Source organism: Colobus angolensis, unplaced genomic scaffold (assembly GCF_000951035.1).
Source record: "Colobus angolensis palliatus isolate OR3802 unplaced genomic scaffold, Cang.pa_1.0 Scaffold107, whole genome shotgun sequence".
Taxonomy (NCBI): Eukaryota; Metazoa; Chordata; class Mammalia; order Primates; family Cercopithecidae; genus Colobus; species Colobus angolensis.
Genome location: NW_012111697.1, coordinates 1442460 through 1466942, shown reverse-complemented (window position 1 = coordinate 1466942; position 24483 = coordinate 1442460). Strand labels below are relative to the sequence as shown.

The window sequence follows — 24483 nt, the reverse complement described above, 5'->3', positions numbered from 1 at the left end:
TGGGGCGACAGCGCTGATCGGACTCACTTGGTTTAGCGGCTACCAAGGAAAACAGCATTTTGTGCGGAATTGCTTTGCTTAAAAAGCAGCAGGCCGGGCTCAGTGGCTCACACTTGTAATCCCAGCACTTGGGAGGCGGGCGGATCACTTGAGGTCAGGAGTTGAAGACCAGCATGGGCAACACGGAGAAACCCTGTCTCTACTAAAATTACACCAATGAGCTGGGCGTGGTGGCACACGCCTGTAATCCCAGCTACTCAGGAGGCTGAGGCACGAGAGTCGAATCGCTTGAACCTGGGAGGCGGAGGTGGCAGTGAGCCAAGATCGCACCACTGCACTCCAGCCTGGGTGATGGAGTGAGACCCTGTCTCAAAAAAACAAAGAAAAGGAGCTGCCACCCCTGAATATGAATATACAGGTGTCTCCAGGCAGATGGGTGGTGAGGACAGAAGAGCGCCAGAGCATGTGGCCAGCGGGCCCTTGTGGGTAAAAGGAAGAGGGAGTGACAGCGTGAATTCCCGTGCCCCTGTGAGAACCACAAAGGAGGTGCAGGAAGGGACGGGGCAGAGTGCTCGCTGTATCCCTTCTTATTCTTTCTGACTCTTCAGCCGTAGGAAGCATCCCCCGTCAGCTGTCAAATCCAGCCTCCACGAAGCAGTTGCCTGAGGGGCGCCACTCCTCCTTCCTTCACTCTGGGGATGAGAATTTCTTGCTCAGTTTTGAATACCAGGAGTCACTTGAATGAATGATCAGTGTTTCAGATCCAGCAGGAGGATTTGGCAGGTGAGCTTGGCCTGCAGTGTATTCATCTGGTATCTGAGCACACTCCTCTACCCTCCGCAGAGGGCCCTCCGCCAGGCACAGCCTCTCAGGTGGACCAGAGTCTCTCAGACACTCTCCACGTACAGGTCTGGCCTCCCACTCTGTAGCCGTGCCAGGGTGGGCTGTGTCATTGCAAACTGTGTCACCATCACATCAAGTAGTAGTATCAGACATCCACAGGCACTTGTGAAATCCAGATGTCGAGGAAGTCAGAGCCCCAGGCTGCAAGGGGCTGAGGGTCCCAGCAGTGAAGCAGAGCTGTGAGGGGCAGGGCCCCACCGAGCCCAGCAACCCTGGACCCCCAAGCATCAGGCTGAGGAGCTCAGCATGGTCAGCCGGCAGTGCCGGGCCCATCAGGGAGCCAGAGGCAGCACCAGGCCACGGGCAGCAGGACGGCGGATTGACACAGCACGGGGGGGCTGAGGCCTGGGGGGTCTCTGGTGGGAAAGTCATTGTCTTCCCCCTCGGTCCTGTGCTGAGACCGGGGATGGCCCCGCCCTGGCTGGCCTCATCTGCAGGAAAGCCTGCTGCGGCCTGGGCAGGACCTGGATGACATCGCCACAGCTGGCATCCTGGCCAGCTCAGTGGCCCAACTCAGCAGCCCCAAGTCTGTCCAGAAAGTGGCCAGGCCTGTGGGCAAGTCCCCAAGCCCCACGTGGCACTGAGAAAGGCCTGAGCTGGGTCTCCCGTCCTGTGGTGCTGCCTGGTTCATGCTGACTCTTGGGGCAGGCACAGGCCTCAGGCCTGGCAGGGGTGTCTGGGGCCACCAGGCCAAGCCCAGCTAGGCTCGTCGCAGACCATGGGAGGCAGGTCCTCGCCCAGCCCCACTCCCGCCCACCACTGGGCTTCACTGCCCAGACCCAGCCTGGGGGGTCTGGAGGATCCCTGTGTGAGGGAATGGAGCAGATCCCCAGCAGGCCCCCCCACACCTACCACCCGCACTGAGCTGTGTGACACTGATGTCCCCCAAGGGCAGAGTCGGACTCCATCTGGATCACACACAGTGAAGGCCCGTGGGGCAGGCCCTGGGCCCACAGAGCTGCCCTCCGGATGGGGCAGGTCACCTCCCATAGCATCAAGGAGGCCGTGACCAGGTCAGCCCCCTGCCCTGTCCCAGCGGAAATGCCCTGGGTTTGTGGGTTCAGTTCCTGGGCCAAGACAAACACCCCACCGAGACTGCCCGACTGCATGCTGTGACCTTCCAGGGAGAGTAAATAAAGCAGGAAACCCCATAGCTAAGCCCAAAGGAGAGGCAGGAAAGAATGATCAGGAGCCTGGGGAGCTGAGGAATGCAGGCCTTGGCCCCTGATCCTAGGGCTGGAGGGGGAGCGTTCCTCACTGTCACTCACAGTCAGTGAGGAAGGAGGCTGCGACCGGAACACTACCCTGCTGCTGGGAGTCCACAGGCGGGTGGCAGGCCGGGCCCGGCCCGGCAGCTGCAGGACCTCGGGGAGTGCCATGCACGGGAGGCTGGATGGGATCCAAGCTCAGCGCGGCTCCTGTGTTGGGGCAGGCTGCTCACCCCATGCAGACCCTTGCATGCATGGTGAGGGGAATGGGGGAAGCACTGCTAGGATGGATGGGTGAGCCTGGCAGGGTGGCCCTGAGCCAGGGTCTGCATTGGCACAGCCACAGCAGGAAGGCTGTACCTAGAAGCAGCACAGCTGTCCCCGTCCCATGGGCTCAGTCCCTGCAGCCACCCTGAATCTCCAGAGGACCCCAGCACTGAGGGCCCCTCACCCTCTGCCTGTAAGCCTCCTGCAGCCTCTCCTCCCAGCCCCCACCCAGCTCCCTCTCCTCCTCGCCCACCTGCCCTCCTTGGCCTCCCCGCCTTCCTCTTCTTTCTCCCGTGCTCACCCAGGAGCCTCCTGTGCCCTGTCACTGGGGGCCCAGCTCCTATCAACCTGGAACAGCAGTGGTGGCCCACAGTTGTGTTTCGTCCCCCACTCCTGGCTCTGTCCCTGCCCTTAGGGTCCTGGCCACTTGTGACTGACGGGGTGCTGCTGATGTGAGGTCAGAGGAGGGGAAAGAAGTGGCAGGAAGTGTCCCCGCCTCCCAAACAGGCCTGACGGGGCGAGAGGGGGCACTGAGGCGTGGGGTGACCAGGTGGCTGGCAGGGACCCAGCAGCACCGGCCCCGGCCCACCTGGCATGTGTCTCCTGTGGCCCCGTGGTCAGGGGCACCTCTGCCAGCTTTGCTCCCCTCCCAGCCAGCGCCAGGGGCTGGGGCCAGCCGCTAGACTTCCGGTCAGGCCTCATCCTCTGAGACGGCATGGAGTGCAGGGCTCAGGCAGACAGGCATGGCAGCCATGTGCCACCCCAGCCACAGATACCCTCTGCAGCAAGCGCCAGGACGGGGAGGGCTGTCTTCAGTGTGGGCACCATGTCCACCCCTCCTGCCGGCCGCAACGGTGAGCCAGTTCCCTGGCCTCTTCTTACTCCTTGGGGCACTCTGCCAGGGTGTGGGGGAGGAGACTCAAGGAGCAGCCTGGGCCGGGTGCGGTGGCTCAAGCCTGTAATCCCAGCACTTTGGGAGGCCGAGACGGGCGGATCATGAGGTCAGGAGATCGAGACCATCCTGGCTAACACGGTGAAACCCCGTCTCCACTAAAAAATACAAAAATCTAGCCGGGCGAGGTGGCGGGCGCCTGTAGTCCCAGCTACTCCAGAGGCTGAGGCAGGAGAATGGCGGGAACCCGGGAGGCAGAGCTTGCAGTGAGCTGAGATCCGGCCACTGCACTCTAGCCCCGGCGACAGAGCGAGACTCCGTCTCAAAAAAAAAGAAAAAAAAAAAGGAGCAGCCTGGGCCAACACAGCACCCTGCTCTTGCACAGGGTGAACGGGTCCCCAGAGGTTTTGGCAGCAGACTGGGTTCTACCCACATCCCATGCAGGGTGGGGTGAGCTGGAAGTCCTCAGCCCCATGTCAGCTCAGCCAGCCCTCAGGGCCTGCCCTGGGACCCCGGCCAGAGCCTGCTGTCCTGCACCCCCAGAGCCTGGCTCACTCCCATCCATCCCGAGGGCCATGTTCCGCAGATGAAGCGCGCTCTTTGTCTGGAAGCAGCTCTGAGGACGCTGCCTTTGTAGCTGGGTCAGGCCCCGGAGCCCCTGGGGCTGTCACACTCCGGGTAGGAGGCCTCGGGGCTGTGATGGATGCTTTGAGGCTCCAAGGAGCTGGCCTGGGCCCTAGGCCCAGCAGGAGCGGGTGCTGCCTGAGGAGACCAAGTGGACTCAGATGACCACCCAGGGGCCACTCTGGCCACACTTGGGGACCGGGCGGCGGGAACAGCGGGGCTTGTTCCTCTGAGCCCTGCCATTTCACGGGGCCATGATGGGACACTAACCTAGAGGCTGCCCTGCCCATTCTAGGGTCTGAGTACACAGAGGAGCAGGGGATGGGGCACAACACTGGCTGCAAGAGAGCCATGAGGGAGGCGGGGGCTCCCCTCGTTCCAGGAGTTTACCAAGCACCTGCTGCGTGCCAGGCAGACAGCAGGGTACGGGCACTGCCCTTGCAAGGCCCAGAGGTCATAACCAGACCCAGCTGTGCTGTGTGTGCCATGAACTCTCAAAGCACAGGAAGGGGCAATCAGAGAGGGCTTCCTGGAGGAGGAGCCTCAACACAAAGGCCCACAGGAGGAATGGGAGCACATCTGGGAAAAGGGGCTCGGAGGAGGTGGCCCCAGCTAAGGAAACAGCAGGTGGGGAGGGCCAGTTCTTGGGACCCATGGCCTTGGTCCAGCCGCCCCTCCCAGGAGGCTGAGACCCTGGGCTTCGAATGGGGCTGTTTGCCCCATTCATTTTAAAGAGATGGCCCAGGCATCCGAGGGTTGTGCAGCAGAGGAGGGAGCTGGGCAGACTCCAGGAGGGGTGGGGCAGGTGCAGGGGTGCTCTGGAAAGCCAGAATGAAGTTTGGCGCTTGCTGGGGGTTGGGGCATGCAGGGCAGCTGCTGCCCAGCTTCTGCTGTGTGATTCCCAGTGTGGCATCTAGCTATAGGTTGGCTAGGGGCTGGGGGTGCCTTCCAGCCTGGACTAGAGACCTTGACGGTATCTCCAGGCTGCCAGGGTGGGAGGAGCCTGAGAGGGCCCAGGCCGGCAAGGGAGCCCTCAAGTTGTGCCCACCCCACCAGCCTAGTGCAAGGACAGTGACCCTCACACACTCCAGGGGCCCCCGCCCAGGCCATGGGTGTTGTAACCACCATCCGGGCCAGACGCTGGGGCCAAGTTGCTGGAGGTTGAATCACTGTCACAACCCTAACCACACACAGGCAGAAACTCCCCGCTCCCGGCCAAGAGAGTTGTGTGCAAGGCCTTCCCCGAGGGTGCACAGGCGAGGAAGACCAGCGGCGCCGAGGGGACCCCCGGGCCGGCACGTCCGGGCGGCGCCGGGCCTGCCCCCGGGAAGGGCCACCACGGAGCATGATTTATACCTGATTCCCGCCCTCTGCGGAGGCTGGGCCAAGAACACAGCCCACTACTAAAGCTAGCCTGGTTGGAAGGCTGGCTGTACTTCCCGGGGCTCCCCTTTGGTGAACAGAGAAGGGCCCGTCCAAGAGGAAGCAGTTGAGCTGGGCTTGGGGCATGAGCCACGCACAGGAGGCCTCCCAGCACCACATGCCAACTTTGCAGGCTGTTGGGGGACCTGAGGGGCACTCACTTTATGCCGGGCCCAGCGGTGCCCTCGGGAGACCCCCACCCTCGAAGTGAGACATGAGAAGCAAACGAGCAGATCCGCCCAGGGGACTGCTGCAGGCTGGATGGACGGTGCAAGGAGAAATCACCAGGCCTGGGACAGCAAGGCAGGAAGGTCTCCCCTGAGGGGGGACAGCTTTTATGCAGAGACCCCCTCGGATGAGGCATCACAGGCCAAGGCCTGGCACAGGCCACAGCAAAGGGCCTGAGGTAAAAAGGCCTGTGTGCTTTAAGGTGGCCTGGTCTCTGGAGGATGCGGCAGCAGGGAGGAAGGGCAAGGTGGGCCGGGGTTGTCCGGGCTGGGGTCTCAGAGGAGCAGCAGCAGAGGCTGGGCAGGCTTGGCGCATACCCTAGGAACAAATGAACATCAAAGTGTGGAACCGGGGCTGGCTGGTCATGCACAATGGAGGAATGGTGTCCGGAATGCTGTCCCCAGCCCCCAGGTGACAGAGGCTCACAGAGGTGGGGGAGCAGCCAAGTGGGCTCCAGTTACTCAGGTCTCCTTTTCCGGGATGCTGTGCCCTTCAGAAAAGCCAGGGGTGCAGGCTGGGCCAGCCAGGGGTGTGTGTGCGCCCAGGGCTGCCCCAGACACAGGGCAGTGGCAACCAGAGTTGCCCCAGGCCTGCCGGGGCTCTCCCCCATGCCAGACCCCAGACCCCAGGATGGCCGCCCCCACCTCAGCCCCTTGGAGGCTGGGGCAGGGAGCTGGGCTCTGAGGAGGATCCCCGCTCTGTGTGTGGCGGGGGGGCAGGTCTGAGCGTCTCCACCCCTGCCACCCTTAGGCCACAGCCATGGCTGAGGCGCTGCGCTGTGAATGGCAGGCAACAGCCCTACTGCCTGCCCAAAGCCGTGCGCCCCCAGCCCGCCTGATACCCAGCATCGGGGTGGCCAACTCTGGCACTAAAGGGGTCCCAACATGAGGGACTTGTGCCCAGTGAGTGTCGGGGGTGATGGCCTGTGTCCCAATGTGGACTTTCATCCCTGTTCGCCCCAGCTGAACCCATCATCTGCCCTCTGCCAGCCACAGAGGTTCAGAATCCTGCCTCTCACAGCCCAGCCCTCGCCAGCTCAGGGTCTCCTGGGCCCCTCCCACAGCAGCGATCGGCAGTGATGGGCCACGCAGGGCAGGCTCTGGCTCTGCGCCAAGGCAGGGCCTGGCAGGGAGGCCCTTAGGAGCCAAGGTCACTCCGCCTGGTGGGGCTGGACCTCACCAGGAGGTGCCGCAGGGAATTGCCGGGTGCCCTCTCCAGCCAGTGAACTGCGCGTTGATCAAGGCCCCCTGCCACGCGCCTGGCCAGAGTGTCCTGGGGCCCCAGCCTCTGCCAGAACATGGCCTGCCCAAACCCAGCCCCCATGGGGTCAGGGCAGGAGGCCTCACCTGCCTCGGGTCCTGTCTGGTGCTCAGGCCAAGTCCAGCAGTGGAAGCTGCCATGAGGAGAGGCTGATGCTGGGATTCCACAGAGTCCGGGGGTGGGACGGGCACACCCTTGGGCTGCCGAGACTCTACGTGGGGGGCTCTCCAAGGGCCTCCTTCCTAGGGGCCATGCTCCAGAGCCTGTGTGGCCCCGGACCCCTGCCAGCCAGCTCGTGGGGCCGTGCCAGCCACACCTTCTCCCCAGAAACCTTTGCTCCTTGCAGCAGCTCCGGGGTGACTCTTCCCCATTCTGGGATGTGCAGGGACCCCTCTTTTCAGCCACGGGCTTCCCCGCTGCGCCACAGCAGCAAAGCCCCATCGGAGCTCTGAGCCAGGGTTTGGGCCTGAGCCTCAGGGCCAGGGCCCAGGGAGTCTCCCAGTGTCTGCTATTGGGGGAGACGTGCACATTTCTCCTCCTGGTGCCCAGGGATTTGGCTGGGTTCCCCTGGGCCCAGAAGCACAGGCTGTTCAGGGTGGACACGCCATGGGCTACAAAGTAGACCCAGGCTGGGCCCCTGGCCACAGGTGACAGGAACCTGTCCCTAGGGGCAGAATGGAGGCACAAGAAGGGTCCTGAGGGCCAGAGTTTTTGCTGGGAAAGCTCAGCATGGGGGGCCACCCTAGTCCTTATTCCCCTGGGCCCCCAGTGTGGTGCCCTTGCCCCTTTCCCCCCCTTTAGGCCCTCCCACCACAGCCAGTGTGAGGGCTTCATGTCTCCCGGCCCCTGGCCCTGTGGTGTTGGCTGCTGGGCTCTGTGGCTCACAGCAGCTCCCTCTGGCCCGCAGGTGTCTGGTGGCCCGACATGCACCGCTTGGCAGACCGCATCCACCTGGAGGAGCTGGCCCACATGGGCATCCTGAGCGGCAGCGTGGACGCCATGGTCCAGGCCCACCTGGGGGCCGTGTTTATGCCTCACGGGCTCGGCCACTTCCTGGGCATTGATGTGCACGACGTGGGAGGCTACCCAGAGGTCAGTCAGTGTGGACGTGGCAGGCAGAGTGGCTTGCCCATCAGCTGCCGCTGAGCCTGGCCCCCGGGGCAGGGTGGGACTCTAGGAGGCAGCGGGGGTGTATTGGGATAGCAGGGATGTGCCCCCTGGCTCCCTGTGGTACACGGAGGGCATGAGAGGGGGGGATCGGGGCCCTGAGCAAGGCAGGGATGCATCCATGAGCGTTCCACAGACCTGGACATAAAAGCGGTGCTGTCTGCACTCTGGGCCCTGGTGTCACCTGCCCAGAAGGTGGCACACAGTCAGGATACGGTGCATGGGGCCCCACGGGACAGTGGTGCCAAGGACAGGTCTTTGTGATGGAACTGCATGGCACCCCTCACGTCCAGCCGCCTCTGGCTTCATTTAGACTTAGGGAGTTGATGAGGCTCCACCCACTGGTGACCCGCCCTGGCCCCTCACAAGCCCAGAGCAGCCCTGCTCTGCTGCTGGTTCACCCTCTGCCTCCCAGGCCCCTGGGCCACACACCTGTGACCCTGCAGCCTCCTCATCCCCAGGCATTCTGGGGACCCTTGGCAGATACGGGAGGCTGGGGGCCATCTCCAGACAAGGCTCCCCCAGCCCTCAGAGGACCACTCAGAGGGTACGTGAGGCTTGGGGAGGCCCAACTGGGCAGGTGGCTACGGCCTCTCAGCTGGGTGGGCGGGGCGCGCCCATCCCTGCCCTTGGCCGGCTGCCCAATGCAGGGGGCTGATTGTGCAATCATGCACGCCCTGGGGCCCCCCAGCTGGTTAGCCAAGACAAGGCTCGGCCTCCTGGCTGCAGGGTGTTTTGAAAGCACTAAGAATGATTTTTTGGCAGGGTGGGGGCGGTGGGGGGAATTGCTTAAGAGAAGCATTATTATTCAATTATTTTTTTCCTCAAGTGTAAACAGTTAAATTTGGAGAAACAAAATCAGTTTTAATTTCCTAATGTCTATTCATCCCATTGTGCGCAGGGAGCCAAGAGCTGGGCCTTCCAGACATTGTTAGCTGAGGTTCGTTATTCATTAGTCGCCAAAGCGCTTTTTTTCCACCAGCAAAAATTGGCAGCAAACTGTTTTCATCTTTTCCAGTAAGCACCTCTTTGTGCTCAGAGTCTATTCTTCTGACAGATAAACATTGTGGAAAAAATATGGCTTTTCCTATAAAAGTCATTTGTTTTATTTCAGGCCTGCAGACACATCTGGGGCTCCTCTGCTTGGAGCCCAGTTAAAGTTATGGCCTTGTCAAGCCCTGTGCCCAGAGGCGGGCATGGGCATGGTGAGGGCAGGACCCCTCCCCACCCTTGAAGGCTGCACTTCCTGGACCACAGGGGCTCCTGCCCTCCCTACACGCCCAGCCCCTCCGCTTCTCTTATGACCGCGCCTGCGCCCTGTTCTCAGCAGGTCTCCTGGGCAGGCCCCTAGAGCCAGCACCCTGAAGGGGCTACTGCATCGCTGGGCTGAGGCAGGCCTTGCCCCTGTGTCCGCCGGGGATCCCTTCTAATCTTCCCCCACCCCCAGTTTCAGTGGTGGACCTCAAGATTTCAGAGGGGAGGAAAGTTCGTTTCCCTGGCGAAACGAACCTGTCCCCCAACCGTGTAGCGGTCAGGGGTGGGCCCATGGGGATAGAGGGGTGACTGGGAGGAAGGAAACCTGACGTTGGCAGGCCCTTGCTTCCCCCAGACCCCTGGCTTCGACCGCCGTGGGGTGGAGAGACAGGGACGGGCACTTCAGGAGTAGCATGAAGGAGAGGGATGGGCGGCGGTGGGGTGGGGGTGCCTAGCGCAGGCTTTGAATGACAGGGACGAGAAGGTCCTGGGCAGAGACCCTGGGACCCCCAGCAGCTTCTGGGCAGGAGACAGGCCTCAGCTGAGTCCACATGCACCTCTCACTTGCGCAGAGGGAATGTCACTCCATACGGTTCCTCAGCCACGGGGCATCCCTGCCCTCCGGCCTCAGCTCCTGGTCAGCAGCCCAGAGACAAGTGTGGTGGGGCTGGGGCCACACTAGCCAGGCTGTGGTGTCTCCTCATCGCCTCCCGCCCGGCCTGCTCTCTCCAGGTCAGCGTGGCTCTCCCTGCCCGCCGTGGAATCAGTCACAGCCTCTCTGGCCATGCCCGGCGTGGAGGCCAAGCCAGCCTGTTTCTGGTTACCTTACGTGAACTGCTAATTGGAGTCTGATGTTCTTGGCCCCCAAACAGTCAGAAATGACAGCTCCCGCTCCAGCAGCTGGGCTTCCTGGGGAGGGAGTGCAGCGGGGCAGGGCAGGCTCAGACCCTGACCAGAAAGCGTACTCGTGCCCACTGGCTCAGAGGCCCTGGCCACCGGCCGGATGGTGCCCCAGGGACCTGGGGCCAGCAGGAGCTCTCCTGTAATTCCCCGAGCACCCGCTCCTCTCAGCTGTGCCTGTGAGTGGACAAGGCCAGGCTGAGTGCGCGTGGGGCAGCGTGGGGTGCAGACGGGGTCCCCTGCAGGTTCTACCACCGTCCCTCAAGCATCCTCCAAGGCTGGGGGCTATTTCCCAGGGCCCTGCCATAAGGCCCGGAGCACTCCTCTGGGAGCCACACCCGCCAAGCCACGCGCACACGGCACATGTGCACTAGCACACTAAGGCTGGCAGACCCACCCTGATGACGGCACCTGTCCTCCCTGGACAGTCACACGGAAAACCTAGGCCTCGGCCTGGGGGAGCCGGGACCACGATTTCTGGGGCCAGTTTCCACTTGGGCTGCCTGGAAGGAAAGCTGTGGCCCCGAGATGCTTCATAGCTGCCTTAAGAGCTTTTTTGGCTTCAGCGGTTTGGCATCTGCCACTCCTCTGGCCAGGAGCAGGGCCCGACTGAGGGCAGACCAACCCTCAGCAAGCCCCGCAGGCCTGTCTGGGCATCTCGCACTGGGTGTGCACATGGGCGGCCACAGGGCTTCTCAAGCGAGCCCTAGGGTAGTGTGGCCAGGGACACTCAAGATCCGGGGGTACGTGCAGGGTGGAAGGACTTATCAGGGTGCCCACGGCCCAGCACAGCAGGGGCGAGCCTAGGCTGAGGACCTCAGTGGTCAAGAGAGCCCACGAGACTGGCACCAGCCCTCACATGCCCATCTCTCCTGATGAGGCCACGGCGAGCCCTGGAGCTGCTCATCGGACCCCTCATCTCTGTTCCCCACAGGGCACGGAGCGCATTGACGAGCCCGGCCTGCGGAGTCTGCGCACTGCACGGCACCTGCAGCCAGGCATGGTGCTCACCGTGGAACCAGGCATCTACTTCATCGACCACCTCCTGGACGAGGCCCTGGCGGACCCGGCGCGTGCCTGCTTCTTTAACCGCGAGGTCTTGCAGCGCTTTCGCGGTTTTGGTGGGGTGAGTGCCCATGGGCCCCATTCTTGCTCCCAGAACATCTGCCACCTCCACTGCAGCTGCAGACTCCTTAGTCCCAAGACAGGGGCCCTAGTGACGCCTTCCCTTGAGGTGGGCTCAGCGTGCCCCTTCGTGTGGTCTGTCACGAGATGGAGCCTACCCCTCAGTAGGGACAGACAGAGATCCTGCAAAACCCCTTCCTGCTCCAGGGGCTCCCATCCACCTGGCAAGGACAGGGTGAGCAGGTGACGTGAGCAGATGGCCCATGAAGGAGCCTGGAGGCCACTTCCCTTTCCCAGGGAGTGTCAGCTGCTCCCACCCCATCGTGGGGTGGGCCTGGAATGGGCCTGGCCCTCTAGCCTGGCACATGAGACTGCTCTGTGATAATGTGTGTCTGTCGGCTTGACCCAGGTCCGCATTGAGGAGGACGTCGTGGTGACTGACAGCGGCATGGAGCTGCTGACCTGCGTGCCCCGCACCGTGGAAGAGATTGAAGCATGCATGGCAGGCTGTGACAAGGCCTTTTCCCCCTTCTCTGGCCCCAAGTAGAGCCAGCCAGAAATCCCAGCACACCTGGGGACCCGGCCTTGCAACCTCTTTTCGCAATGGGCAGCCTGCTGGTCAGCACTCCAGTAGCGAGAGAGAGCACCCAGAATCAGATCCCAGCTTCGGCATTTGATCAGACCAAACAGCGCTGTTTCCTGGGGAGGAAACACTTTTTTAATTACCCTTTTGCAAGCTCACACCTTTAATCTGTTTTATACCTTGCTTATTAAATGAGCGATTTAAAGTGATTGAAAATAATGCTGTTCTTTAGCAGCAACTAAAATGTGTCTTGCTGTCATTTGTATTCCTTTTCCCAGGAAAGAAGCATTTCTGATACTTTCTCTCAAAAATCAATATGCAGGAATGGCATTTGCAATAAAAGATTTCCTAAAATGGTCCTTTGTGCACGGCTTTCCCTTTATTCTTTATTCCTTTGCAGACGAGCATTTGGGACCCCGTACACTCTGAAAAGATGGCTCACTTGGTGTATCAAAAGTCGGTTCCAGGAAAAGGGTGCTGGCGGCACAGGCCCTCTAACGGCTGCTTCTGCCTTGAACTGGCCTGGTGGGACAAGGGCAGAGTCCTCCCGGAGGAGCCTGCTTTGAGCCCCTGGGACTCAGGGCTCTGATGTCACCCTGTCACTTGCTGTAAGGTTTCCCAAGCCTAACAGGATCAGAACCGCTGGGGCATTTGGTAAGAGATTCCTGGGACCCCCTCAGACCATCTGACTCAATCTCGAGGGGCAGTGGCCTAGGAATTGTGTATCTCACAAGTGCCCGCCAGATGCTCCTGACAGACAAGTGTGAGCAGTACGCCCAGGCAAGGTGGTTTTAGCTTGTCAGTACCAGTGCAGCCCAAGGTTTGAGGTGGGGCAAGCAACGCTGCAGGAAGATCCTAGGCACTCAGGTCAGACTGGCCAAGTCACCCCGTGCCACACCTTCGCCCAAGTTAAAGGGCAGACTGATTTAACACAAGTCTTTCTGATACAGTCACTGCCTCCAAACTGGATTTCTGAAGGTGGTAGAATTACGTAGCGCTTGAGCTGCAGATATTTAAAACCGGAGACTTGCAGGGATCTCTTGTCCTTGATTTCTTTTTCATGTGGGACACTCTGGCCAAAGCCAGCCTCTGTCAGAAACACTGCCAACGAAGGCAGCGCCACAGCGAATTTGCAGAGACCGTTTGTCCTCCCTAAGTGTAGTCCTTGACTAAACTCCACCAGGCAGGAAGCCAGCCAGGGCCCAGCCGTGCCTGTTGAAGTATCTGTCCTTGCCTCTCCTTGTCCATTTCCCCCAGGGTCCCACAGAACAGCCCACCCCTGGAGCTGGTGTCTAGAATTCCGTACACCATTCCAGGTTTGCCTTCTCACAGAGCTCCCATCCAGGAGTTACCAAGCCAAGGTGAAGGACGACAAGTGAGAAAGATGCCACAGATGAAACCATGAGGATGAGGGGGGTGGAAAACTGTAGCTGAAGAGACAGACATTTTCAGAAGTCACCAAAGGCCAGCACGGTGGTTCACACCTGTAATCCCAGCACTTTGGGAGGCCGAGGCGGGCGGATCATGAGGTCAGGAGATCGAGACCATCCTGGCTAACATGGTGAAACCCTGTCTCTACTAAAAATACAAAAAATTAGCCAGGCGTGGTGGTGGGCGCCTGTAGTCCCAGCTACTCCGGAGGCTGAGGCAGGAGAATGGTGTGAACCCGGGAGATGGAGCTTGCAGTGAGCCCAGATCGCACCAGTACACTCCAGCCTGGGCGACAGAGCAGGACTCCGCCTCAAAAAAAAAAAAAAAAGCAAACAAAAAGGAGCAAGGAGAAATCTCTAATTCTATCTAAACACTTTTCAGAGGGTCACTAGGAACAGAGAGGTCACATGTTTTTCCTGAGCCAGTAGGTCAAAGAGTGCTCTTTTAAAAAAAAAAAAATTTTTTTTACATAAATAGAGACAAGGTTTTGCTATGTTAGCCAAGTTGGTCTTGAACTCCCGGCCTCAAGCAATCCTGCCTTGGCCTCCCAAAGTGCTAGAATTACAGGCGTGAGTCTCCACCTGTCTCAAAGGGCATTCTTTGGAAGCACAGGTCTAGAGGGCCAGCAGTAGCTACCTCCTCTACCCCCGTGGTTGTACCTGTCTCTTCTAACCTCTGCAGAAATTTGTGTAGCTTCAGAAATCCATTAGAGACCCCTCCAGAAAGCTGTATAGTGCTACAACCCTTCCGAAACTAGGTATTCATTCAATAAATAATTGAGCATCTACTCTGCCAGCGCAGGATACAAACCCCTCCTTTCAGAGCCTCTAGTTTCTTGAGAGGCCTTCACCTCAAACCAGTATGAACAAATATATTGTCTCAAACACTGCAAAGTGCCGTGAAGCAAGCAACACGATAGGCTTAGCGTAGACAGCCAGGGGGCTAAGACAGAGGAGGGAGCTTGTTGGTGAAAAGTCAGGGGAGATGCTTCATTCCAGACAGAAGGAGCTGTCCCAGGAAGGGCAGAAAAGAGCTTGGAAAAGCCCTAGAGCCAAAGCAAAGTGACACAGTAGGATGGAAGGAAATTAAGCTGATGAGGGGAAACACCACACCACAAGGAGACTGGGTCTCACTCTGTGTGCAACGGGGAGCAACAAGATGGTTCTGGACAGCAGGCAGTGACGCTGCCATCCAGTAACACTGAAGAGGAGCCAGTCACCAAGTCCAGGCAAGAGAAGAGGATGGCTCTGCATGGGAGGTCAGGGTGGGTGAAGCAGACAGGTACAGGAGCTCCATTCGGAAGGTGGAAGTGAAAGGTGGCGATGCGGAAGCGCATTTGGTTCTAACAGCTGCTTTAAAGGGAGGGATGAGAGGTGGCGTTTGGGCTGCAAAAAGTGTAACGCGTGACTGTTTCACTGACAACTTTATTCCTTTTCCAAGTTCAATTCTGTAACCCCCATTTCTCTAGATGCCTCTATACAGCTTTCAGGCCTAGAGCTCTGTGAGGAGTGGGATATTACAGTAAAATAATACCTAGGCAATGGTGTTCTCTGAGTGTATGTAAAACTGTAAAACGCATATGAACTCTGGCTAGGCGCAGGCAGTGCATGAGCTGATGTAACAGTGCTTTTGTCAGAAGAAGACCTGGCCCCCTCACAAAGATGTCATCGCTCGGTAAAATTCCCCGAGACACGTTATTGGATTCTAAATTACAACTAATTCAAAGAAGTGAAACGGGCCACACTTCCCATAGAAATAATTCCTGACCTCCACTTTTTATTAAGATGCAGCAAGCAGAAATTTATTTCCCAAGACATGAAAATAATTGAGGGATCATAGAAGAAAAGCATTTAAATGGCATTCCCTTGAAATACTCAATTCACATCAGCTCCCTGGACTCAACGATGTTTATGAAATCAGCAAATTCATCTCTATACTCTATGGCATAATGTAAATGAAGACGGTGTCCACATGTACTACAAAACTCCAGATAGGGGAACGGACTTACTTTACACTCTTTATCCACCTGGAAACAAGAATTTCTTCCCTAAATGGAAACCATGCTCTGAGACACTAGGTGATTAAGCAGGAACCCATTTATTCACTTATTCCTTTCCCTATTCTGGTATAATTTTTAGTTTAGACCAAGTGACTAAAAATGTAACTAAAGATGTATCCCATGTTCAGAGAAAACTATTTTCCTATCCACTAAGGGCAATCGGGGAGATCTAGACTTGGACGCAAATACCTCTGCCTGTCTCCCCACTTTCCCCACCCCTACCCCCGGCCGTCCAGTGTGGGAACAGGAAAGACAGCAAGGCGCCTGCCTGGGCTTCCCAGCTGTTTAACATCTGGACTGCTTTTTGGTATCTAATATAAAGAAAGCCACAATGAAAGACAAGTCATTGTTCCAAAGTTGTTTTTTATTTTAAATTTGTTGAAAGAAATAAAATTATATTTAAAAAAATAGAGAAATTTCACAAATTGATGAAAGCCGGGAACAAAAAGAACAAGTTAGTACTTTTTCCTGAGAGGCAGATCTAACAGCTGCAGAGCGGACTTTTTCCTTCCCAGCTTTTGTCAAACAAAACAATTCTCCTATTTCTAAGGCATCAAAAAGCACTGAGTGCGAAACGGGCTGTTCAGATACAAGGTCTCAAGCCCTCTAATGGGGATTAGGAAACGTGAAAAGCTGCTACAATTTCCTCTCCTTTAATACCAAATGTTAAAAATTGTCTATACTTCTACTTGTTATGTAGATTTGAGACTTTCACACTCATGACCTGCATTTCAGACCTGGTCGTGTTTAAAATCTTACTACTTAGTATCTGCAATGGCATCCTAACAACTGATTTCAGGGGCCAGCGGCAGGAAGAGCTGCTCTGATCTCACCATTTGCAGCCAAAACCAGCCAAAGCGCACCTATCCCAGGAGACTCATCTTACGCAGCTAGAAACTTACGCTAAAGCCTAACTCCTAAACTGCTGGACCTGCCCACAAGGGCAGATCACATCCTAATGGTTCACAGGTCACACACAGAATGAAAGTTACAGAAGTCACCTTACAGTTCCCAAAGCTCTAAATTGATTCACTCCCCACACTTGGTTTCCCTAATTTTATACTGATAAATCTATCAAATTACAATTTCCAACCACTTCAGGAAGACAGACAACACAACGGTTAACATTTTTGTTCTCTGCCTAATTGCTTGCTTGTGCTAAACTTTGCATTTCCATGGGTAACAGGAAAGCTTGAACCCATTTTTCCAAAAGATCCAATCTTGTGTTCTGATTTGAAATACTGAGTACACGCCCCTGATGATTTCCCTCAAGTTTCTTTTTCAAGATACTTAAGTCAATTCATATAACTCGTAACCATAAATGCCATGGGGGTATCGAATTCCCAAAGATATTTTTTAGTAAATCAGAGATTGAAATGTCTGTAGCACCTACCACAGGTGCTTATACATTCAAGTGACCTAATGCACCTCCAATTAATTAAATTATGTAATACCAATCAGCTGCTAAGGATCCAGCAGGATCCTGTGGTGTGTCCTGGCTAGTTATTCAAAACATCTCTCATCCTTCATGGGTAGATCCATCCTCCAAGGTGAGCTGGTGTTGGACCCCAGACACCCCCCTCCTGTCTCCTGGCTCTATAGGGAGTTAACAGCCCTCCCGGGACAGCATCTCCTGGGCTCCTGTTTTACATTCAGAAGGGCCTCAGGACTCTAATAAGGGCTTTGCTGAGTTGCTGGGCACCATGATGCCTTCTGCCAAGAAATGGCACGGTCAGCACTCTTCCACCAACCAGAGGGTGCAACTTGAGTTTCATTCTGGCTACATCATCCCAAGTCCTAGTATGAAACAGCAACGTGGCCAAAAATGACCATGTTCAAATAAGATACCTGGTGACACAAACTTTTAAATCAGTTATGACTCAGTCTCTCATCTCCAGCCCAGGCACACAAAAAATACACAAATTTGAGCTAGAAGTGTGCTAAGAAAAAAAGAGAAACAAAACAAAACAAAACAAAAAAGAAAAAACGTTGACAAAGACAATCTAAACTACCAACACTGACATAAGCCAGACTCTAGAGCGTCCCTACTTTAGCAACTGTCATTTTTTATCTCAACAAAAATGTCAATCTCCTGAGTTTTATCAGCATTTTCTAAAATAATTTATGGGACACAAAAGCATATAAATGAATAAACAGAAGCAGTGGTACAAAGTCTGGAAAGTCCACTAACCAGAAAAAGAAATGTCACAAAAACAATATCAAAAGATGTATTTAAGAGAAATAAATTAAAGGTTAAAACTTTACACTTTCAAGTTTTCTTAGACAATTATTTTGGGAGATGGCATGGAGTTGATACATTTCTCTAACAGTCACTTGGTTAAGATCAAATACCAAAATGAGCCTTCAGAATAAATTTTTAACTTTAACAATAATGGCCCCATGGCAGCTACAAGAGAAACTACCTTCTGAATTAATATTCCAAACCCTAATCAGTACGTTGTGTCATCAAACTGTTAAGACATTTTGTTTACTAACTTGGCGGTCAAAATTGTATCCAAAAAAACACTTACTTTACTAGCATCTGCACAAACTAAAATTTTGGTACACAAGTTTCTCTACACCACTGAGTTGGGTTTTTAGAATAAAATAATGCCAATCTAAGCGCAAAGGTATCCCAAAAACATAATTCCTATGCTTTAATTTTCGTGTTTAATCTATTTGCTTCCTAAATGTTATTTGTATATTTTAAGTCAATTGGCCACACAATGCCTATAAGATATGATGAGGTTTCTTTACTTAACCTGACATCACTATTCAAAAACTTGTACTTTTGGGGGAAAACAGTACTAATTATGTTAAAACAAAGTTTATGCCATACATAAAATCACCCCAAATTACTCACTCATTGCTTTCTATAGCTCTATGAATTTATAATACATAATTTAGAAGAAAATTACAAATAGATTACCATAGGTGGCATTCAACTTTTCTTAATCCAAGTCAGTCTACCCATTAAAACCAAGAACCTTCTGCATGGCCTGCCAGTTCCCCATTCCTTTTGTCAATTTAAAAAAGAAGCACTTCTTGGGAAGTCAGGATTTATTAAGAACATCGGGATCCCAGATAGTTCTTTTTTTTACCATATACCTTAACATTTAGGGGATTTTGATCCCCACAAAAATCTCTATCATTTAAAACCAGATATTCGAATTACAAGGCTACCATTTTTAGCTAATCAACTCTTCAGTGCTGATCCTAGAAAATAACCTTCAATGGGTCTTTGAATCATGGAAAAAGACAACTTTCAGCCACTGACATGAGTGGTGTCAGTGGTCACACCTTTAACGTTCAAGCCACAAGCTGTGAAGTCTGGAAAGGGTGAGGTCTACTGTCCTGCACTGTCGCCATCTGCTGTCGTATTTTCAGTGCTAATGGACTGTACGTTGTCTGCAAGGTTGTGCGCGTGCTCAAGAAACAAATCTTTGAGTACACTTAATTCCTTGGTCAGCAATTTGATTTTTGCTTCCAACCGTTCATTCTCTTCTTTGAGCTGATTGACTCTCTGCAGTGTGTCTTGTGCTTTCTGCTTGCTTTTCAACCGGCTCTTCTTCACAGCCATGTTGTTCCTCTCTCGGCGTTGCCGATACTCATCGCTGTTTCGATCCATGGGCGAGCTCTTTTTGCTCTGCTTGCTGGGAGCCACGGCTTTGCCTCCTCCCCCAGGGCCAGCAGGCACCAGCTGAGGAACCTGCTGTAAGCCGCTGGCATGTGCCTGGGTATGGATAACACTAATTCCGTTCACCCCTGGAGTGCTGTTTTGCTGCGATATCTTGCTCATTTGGGCACTCTCCCTTGCCAACACAGAACAGGTAGAAACGAGAGCAAGGTGATCAATGGTTTCCACGCTAAGCTGCCAAAAAATCTTCACACGTACCTAGTTAAAAAATAAATTGCGTTAAAATGTTTGAAACGACAGGATCAAATGAGATTAAACTTGTATGTACCTAACATCAGGCCAACATTAATTGATTCTGCTGAGAAAAGTCTACAGCAACTGCCAACTGTTGCAATGTTTCTGAAGTCTAAATCATTTCACTTAGAACGGTAAGTCAGTACAGAAGCACCACCAGGCGAAACTCAGCCCACCTGGATCCCTGAGGGCACTGCCCCTCTGCGATTGTTATCAAAAATGGGAGGAAAACAAAAGACTGCCACTAATTAGGTGGCACATGTGAACTAACAGCACTTGACAATCTGCCAGGGAGAAGCTGCAGCTGACTGTGGTAGGAGAGACACCTGCAATGAAAGGGGGGAAAGTTTCCATTGTTGGTTCAAGTCAAAACGGAAGGCTGGGGTGGCGTGCCCTGTCTCCAGTGCTCATGAGGAATACCATGCTATCACCTCTGGGGTTCCATGTTCTCATATGCAGAGAGGGAGTCATCGAGGACTTGAGTTCTCTCCTAGAGCTCTCTTTATGGGATATTTTGAAAAAGTAGTTTTTTGCTTTATTTTGTAATGACCTCAAATGATAATTCCACAGTTTAACAAAATTTACTGAGTGAGTTTCTTGAATTTAGGAGCTCTGACACTCAATTTGCTCCCCATCCCACCAGGCTTGTAAAAAGTGCGTTTTTGTTTCTTGACATAATTAATAAAACATCAAAACACACTCAACCTGAAACCACAAGGAAAGAAACAGAAGCCTTTATAAAGCATCCAAGGAAGTGCAGGTCCTGGGACCCGGGCTGGACAAAGGAGCTGAGCAGCTGCCGTGCCTGTGACCGCTTCGCGCTACCAAATGAGCTCGCGTGAGCTCGGAGGACGCACCAGCTCTGAAGCACCCCTGTGCTGCTGCCTGCAGAAATGAAGTCACGGTTTCAAAAACCAGTCACATGTGGATTACTCTGAATCCAATCAAGTCCCTACAGTTGCCCCAAGAAGTGTAGAAGCGTGACTATCCTATCATCAGGAGGCCACTTCAAGATAAACTGACTCAGTTCAGTGAACGGTGTCCACCAAGGAGTCAGGGCACTCTTAGACATTTAGAAAGCAGTGTTAGGAACATAAACCTATCCTGTTCTCTTTTCACAAAACTGCTAAAATTACATCAGTGGAAAAAATCTGGAGTCAGATTTATACAGTGATCCCACAATGAGGGAAAGCTCAGTTAGCCAACACCAGTAGCTACACTCAAACCTTTAGCCAGGCAATTCTGTACACTGTTTATTGATCTCTTTTTAAAAAACATCTTTGCTTTAAAAAGTCCATGTGTCATTACTTTCCATTGTTTTCAAAGCCACACAGCCGGCCCTGAGCTAGTAGGTCACCTGTTCTCACGCCAGCACTAAGGCAAGACAGAAAGCATCCCTCCAAACGATAAGGGCTATCCACTCCAAGCCTATCTTCAGTAACAGTTCACAATTTCCCTTGGTCATTATTAGGTTGCCTCATTTCTCTTTCAGTAGAAAAGTGGCTGTTTAGTATTAATCTGAGCCACGCTTGGTGCCACCTAACATTATTCTTGCTTATCTATTTGGTGTCAAGTGAGTAGAAGTGCTTGACTCAATTATTAAGAACTTGTTTAACACCTCTCCTGAGACTGTCTTAACAATCATAATCATGTTCACCTTATTTCTCTACTTTTTTATATACCAATTATATTTTAGCCCTTAAAGCTCTCTACAGTCAATGTGGCCATGCTCAGAGATAGCAACAATCCAAAGCGGTAGAGACCAGTGGCCAGGCCACTTCTTGTCTTGGCTGTGGCTCCCCCTATTTTAGTTTGGGTAAATCTCTTTTCTTCCATGGGCGTCTATTCCCCATATGCAAATGAGGGATGTGGAATAGTAAGACACTTTCCTACAGACAACACACCACGACCTTCAGTCACTAACAGCTTTTATTCACTACAGGGTCCAAGTTCAGTGACATTCATGCCTGTTTCCAAATCCAAAGATACAGGAACAGGGAAGGGCTCTTTCACCTCTGCCTGACTCATCTTGCAAGGTACTAGGCTGAACGTGTGTGGTAGGTGAAGTTTTAAAGGTAAGCCCTTTGGCATGAAAAGAGTATTCACTGACCCTACAAGCTGGTGAAAATGTAAGAAAGAGAAACTTGGAGATAATCAAAATAACTCCAAGAATTTTTGTTTAAAAAGTTCTTTAACCATATAAATAGGCCGGGCGCGGTGGCTCAAGCCTGTAATCCCAGCACTTTGGGAGGCCGAGACGGGCGGATCACGAGGTCAGGAGATCGAGACCATCCTGGCTAACCCGGTGAAACCCCGTCTCTACTAAAAAATACAAAAAATGTAGCCGGGCAAGGTGGCGGGCGCCTGTAGTCCCGGCTACTGGGGAAGTTGAGGCAGGAGAATGGCGTAAACCCGGGAGGCGGAGCTGGCAGTGTGCCAAGATCCCACCAGTGCACTCCAGCCTGGGCGACAGAGCGAGACTCCGTCTCAAAAAAAAAAAAAAAACCAAAAGAAACAGCAGGTCGGCCGGGCGGGGTGGCTCAAGCCTGTAATCCCAGCACTTTGGGAGGCCGAGACGGGCGGATCACGAGGTCAGGAGATCGAGACCATCCTGGCTAACCCGGTGAAACCCCGTCTCTACCAAAAATACAAAAAAAACTAGCCGCCGGGCAAGGTGGCGGGCGCCTGTAGTCCCGGCTACTGGGGAAGTTGAGGCAGGAGAATGGCGTAAACCCGGGAGGCGGAGCTGGCAGTGTGCCAAGATCCCACAAGGGCACTCCGGCCTGGGCGACAGAGCGAGCCGTCTCAAAAAAAAAAAAAAAAAAAGAAACAGCAGGAAAGCTGAAGAGCAGTGGCTCTCAAAGTGTGGTCCCTGGACCAGCATCATCATCATCTAGGAACTCTTTAGAAATGTAACTTCTCAGGCTGCCCCAGACTTAGAATCAGAGTTCTAAGAACAGGGCTGAGCAATCTTTCCATAAGGAGACCTCCAAGTAAATTTGATGACACTGAAGTCTGAGGGTCTCTGCTGTTGATTCCCAAGGAATATTGAGAATGGTGGACTAACTGGATAACAGGCTTTGTTTCCATTCAAACTTAAGTAATGTTCGTTCATGTCAGTCACACTGAAAGCGCACAATGTTAGAATGAGTAAAACAAAATCAAATTTTTCTCAAGTTTCACCTGGGGAAATAAACCTACTAAGAATTTTCCCAACGCTTTTGTCCCTTTTCTCCACACACCTAGAACCCAATATATCCTCCCCTTGCCCACCAAAATAAATTTTTCACTCAGTTTCCTCAATGAAGGAAAAACAGTCATAGATGTTTCTCCTTGGTCCTAACTCTGTTTAGTCTTTGGGATTTGACAATTCCACCTAAAACAAACAAAAAAACTTCCCGTCTACCCTTCCTCTCCATCCCAATCCCATCGAAATCACCTCAGGTCACTATCATCTCTCAGGGACACTGGTCTCTGGTTTAGCCTGCTTCCTCCAACCTCTGTCTCCAGAGCAATGGAACACTCAAACCTGAGTGAGTCACTCTCCTGCTGAAAATTCATCTCTGGCTCCAGTCTACAGGATCAAATCCAAGGTCCTGACCCTCTCTCCTCCCTCACACCACATCTTGACAGTACCAAACCACTATTTGTATCCTAAATGGTCTGTGCTTTCTCTTTTCTTTGGGCATCTGGGAAGATTTGTTCCCTAGGTCTGTCAACTCCAGCTGTGTCGTTTCTCCCTGCGGATCTTCACATGCATCTACTGCAGGGTCCATGAGGGAGGGGACGTCCCCTTTCTGGGAGTACAGAAGTGGGTCACTGGGGCATGAGAAGAACATCAACATCATCTTTCTAACCCAATCCTTTTGAAGTGATTTACAACACGCAAAACAAATAGACTGTAAATAAACAACCATTAGGAGCTCATGTTCATTTTTTTCTTTTTTTACTGATAGAGCTAGAAAGCCACAAATGCAGGAGGCCAATGTACCTATCAATACAACAACCCATGGAACCAGCCCTCCCAAGAACGCACAATACACCTGGAATCGTGGCTACCTGTATTTACCATTACTGTGACCAAGTGAGGCAATCTTAGACCATAAGACCAAATTCAGCCCCATGAGATCCTATTTGTCTTTACCAGGGGCTCAGCACATAGTGTTTAATTTCCCAGGGATGAAACCATCTCTCCAAGATCAGACAGCCTTGCGGACAGACATGATGTGCTCTTGAGAATTTAAAGGATATTCTCAACGTTTTGTTTCCCCCTACTTTTTTTAAAAGCAGGTATTAAAAATAACTGAACCAGCCAAGTGTGCCCACCAGAAGCAGGAATCAAGAAGCTGAAATATGCTTCAGCTCCTGGATATCCTGTAATTATTTATCCTTGTTTACAGCAACTTTTTCCAGAAGCAGAATTGATCTTATGAACGGCTTATCCCAAATACTACTCAAGGGCTAACAGATGACCACATCTTAAACATCAAGAGCTTCTAGATGTAGAATGTCTTCGTAAAGCAAGCCCTTACAGGATTTTCTTTTAAAATGTTCTCGGGGAGTCACATTTCTATGGGAGAAGTCTGCCTTAAGTGACAGCCTATTCATACAGGCAGTCAATTTTGACACAACTACCAATTTTGGTGTCACCCATCAACACTGAGACCTTTCTAAATCTTATACATTTCAGGATGCCAGATTACAGTATAAACCTCAAAGAAGAGGAAAATCAAACAGTAAACCTAGGGAAGAGAAGCAACACACCAGCTGCCCTGGAAAACAGGCTCTCCTCCCCCACACACATGTATTTCCAACCTCCCCATCTGGACACCTCTGCTGGCTGTTTGCCCTGCTCCGCTCCTTCCAACCATGCCCGCGAAGTGCTTCATTTCTTCTCTATCCGACCCGTGGGAGCTGCGTGTTCTTCTAAACTACGTTCAACAGTAAAGCGCAGGACATTCAAACAGCTCCACAAAGCAAAATATTATCTCTGCGAAGTCATGCATTTAAAAACTAGTTGCTTTCCCTATTTTATTGATCAGTCTTTGAACTTCTGAACCGATTTTCGATCACCGCAAGCTGAGCCCTTCTAGAAGAGCAGGATTCTAAAGCTCGATTCGGTCCACCTTCTGCTATTCTGGGAACACCCTTCACCCCCAGGGGCCAACGCAAGCCTGGCCGGTCACACCGCCCGTTTCACCGAGAGGGGGCCGGGCTCCGCAGGGGGCA

At 53.3% G+C, this 24483-nt stretch overlaps 2 protein-coding genes across 4 annotated transcripts in view; one reads left to right on the top strand and one right to left on the bottom strand.

Annotated features, from left to right (window-relative positions):
• The window catches only part of PEPD (peptidase D), a 136118-nt gene extending 123926 nt beyond the window's left edge, over positions 1–12192 (top strand). For all 3 annotated transcript variants that reach the window (XM_011947398.1, XM_011947393.1, XM_011947404.1), the window contains 3 exons: positions 7712–7896; positions 11060–11251; positions 11660–12192. In XM_011947398.1, coding sequence (XP_011802788.1) covers positions 7712–7896; positions 11060–11251; positions 11660–11797 — 515 coding nt within the window. In that variant the 3' untranslated portion in view covers positions 11798–12192. The remainder of the gene's footprint in view (positions 1–7711; positions 7897–11059; positions 11252–11659) is intronic.
• A 3474-nt stretch (positions 12193–15666) lies between these two features.
• Positions 15667–24483, bottom strand: CEBPG (CCAAT/enhancer binding protein (C/EBP), gamma). The gene is made up of 2 exons (XM_011947388.1): positions 24086–24483; positions 15667–19218 (listed from the first exon to the last, which is right to left on the bottom strand). Exon 2 carries the CDS (start codon positions 19120–19122, stop codon positions 18670–18672), a length of 453 nt encoding a protein of 150 aa, XP_011802778.1. The 5' UTR covers positions 19123–19218; positions 24086–24483; the 3' UTR covers positions 15667–18669.

Excerpts from the sequence above, each read along its gene's own strand:
- CEBPG (XM_011947388.1), bottom strand. The coding sequence starts at position 19,122 with ATGAGCAAGATATCGCAGCAAAACAGCACTCCAGGGGTGAACGGAATT.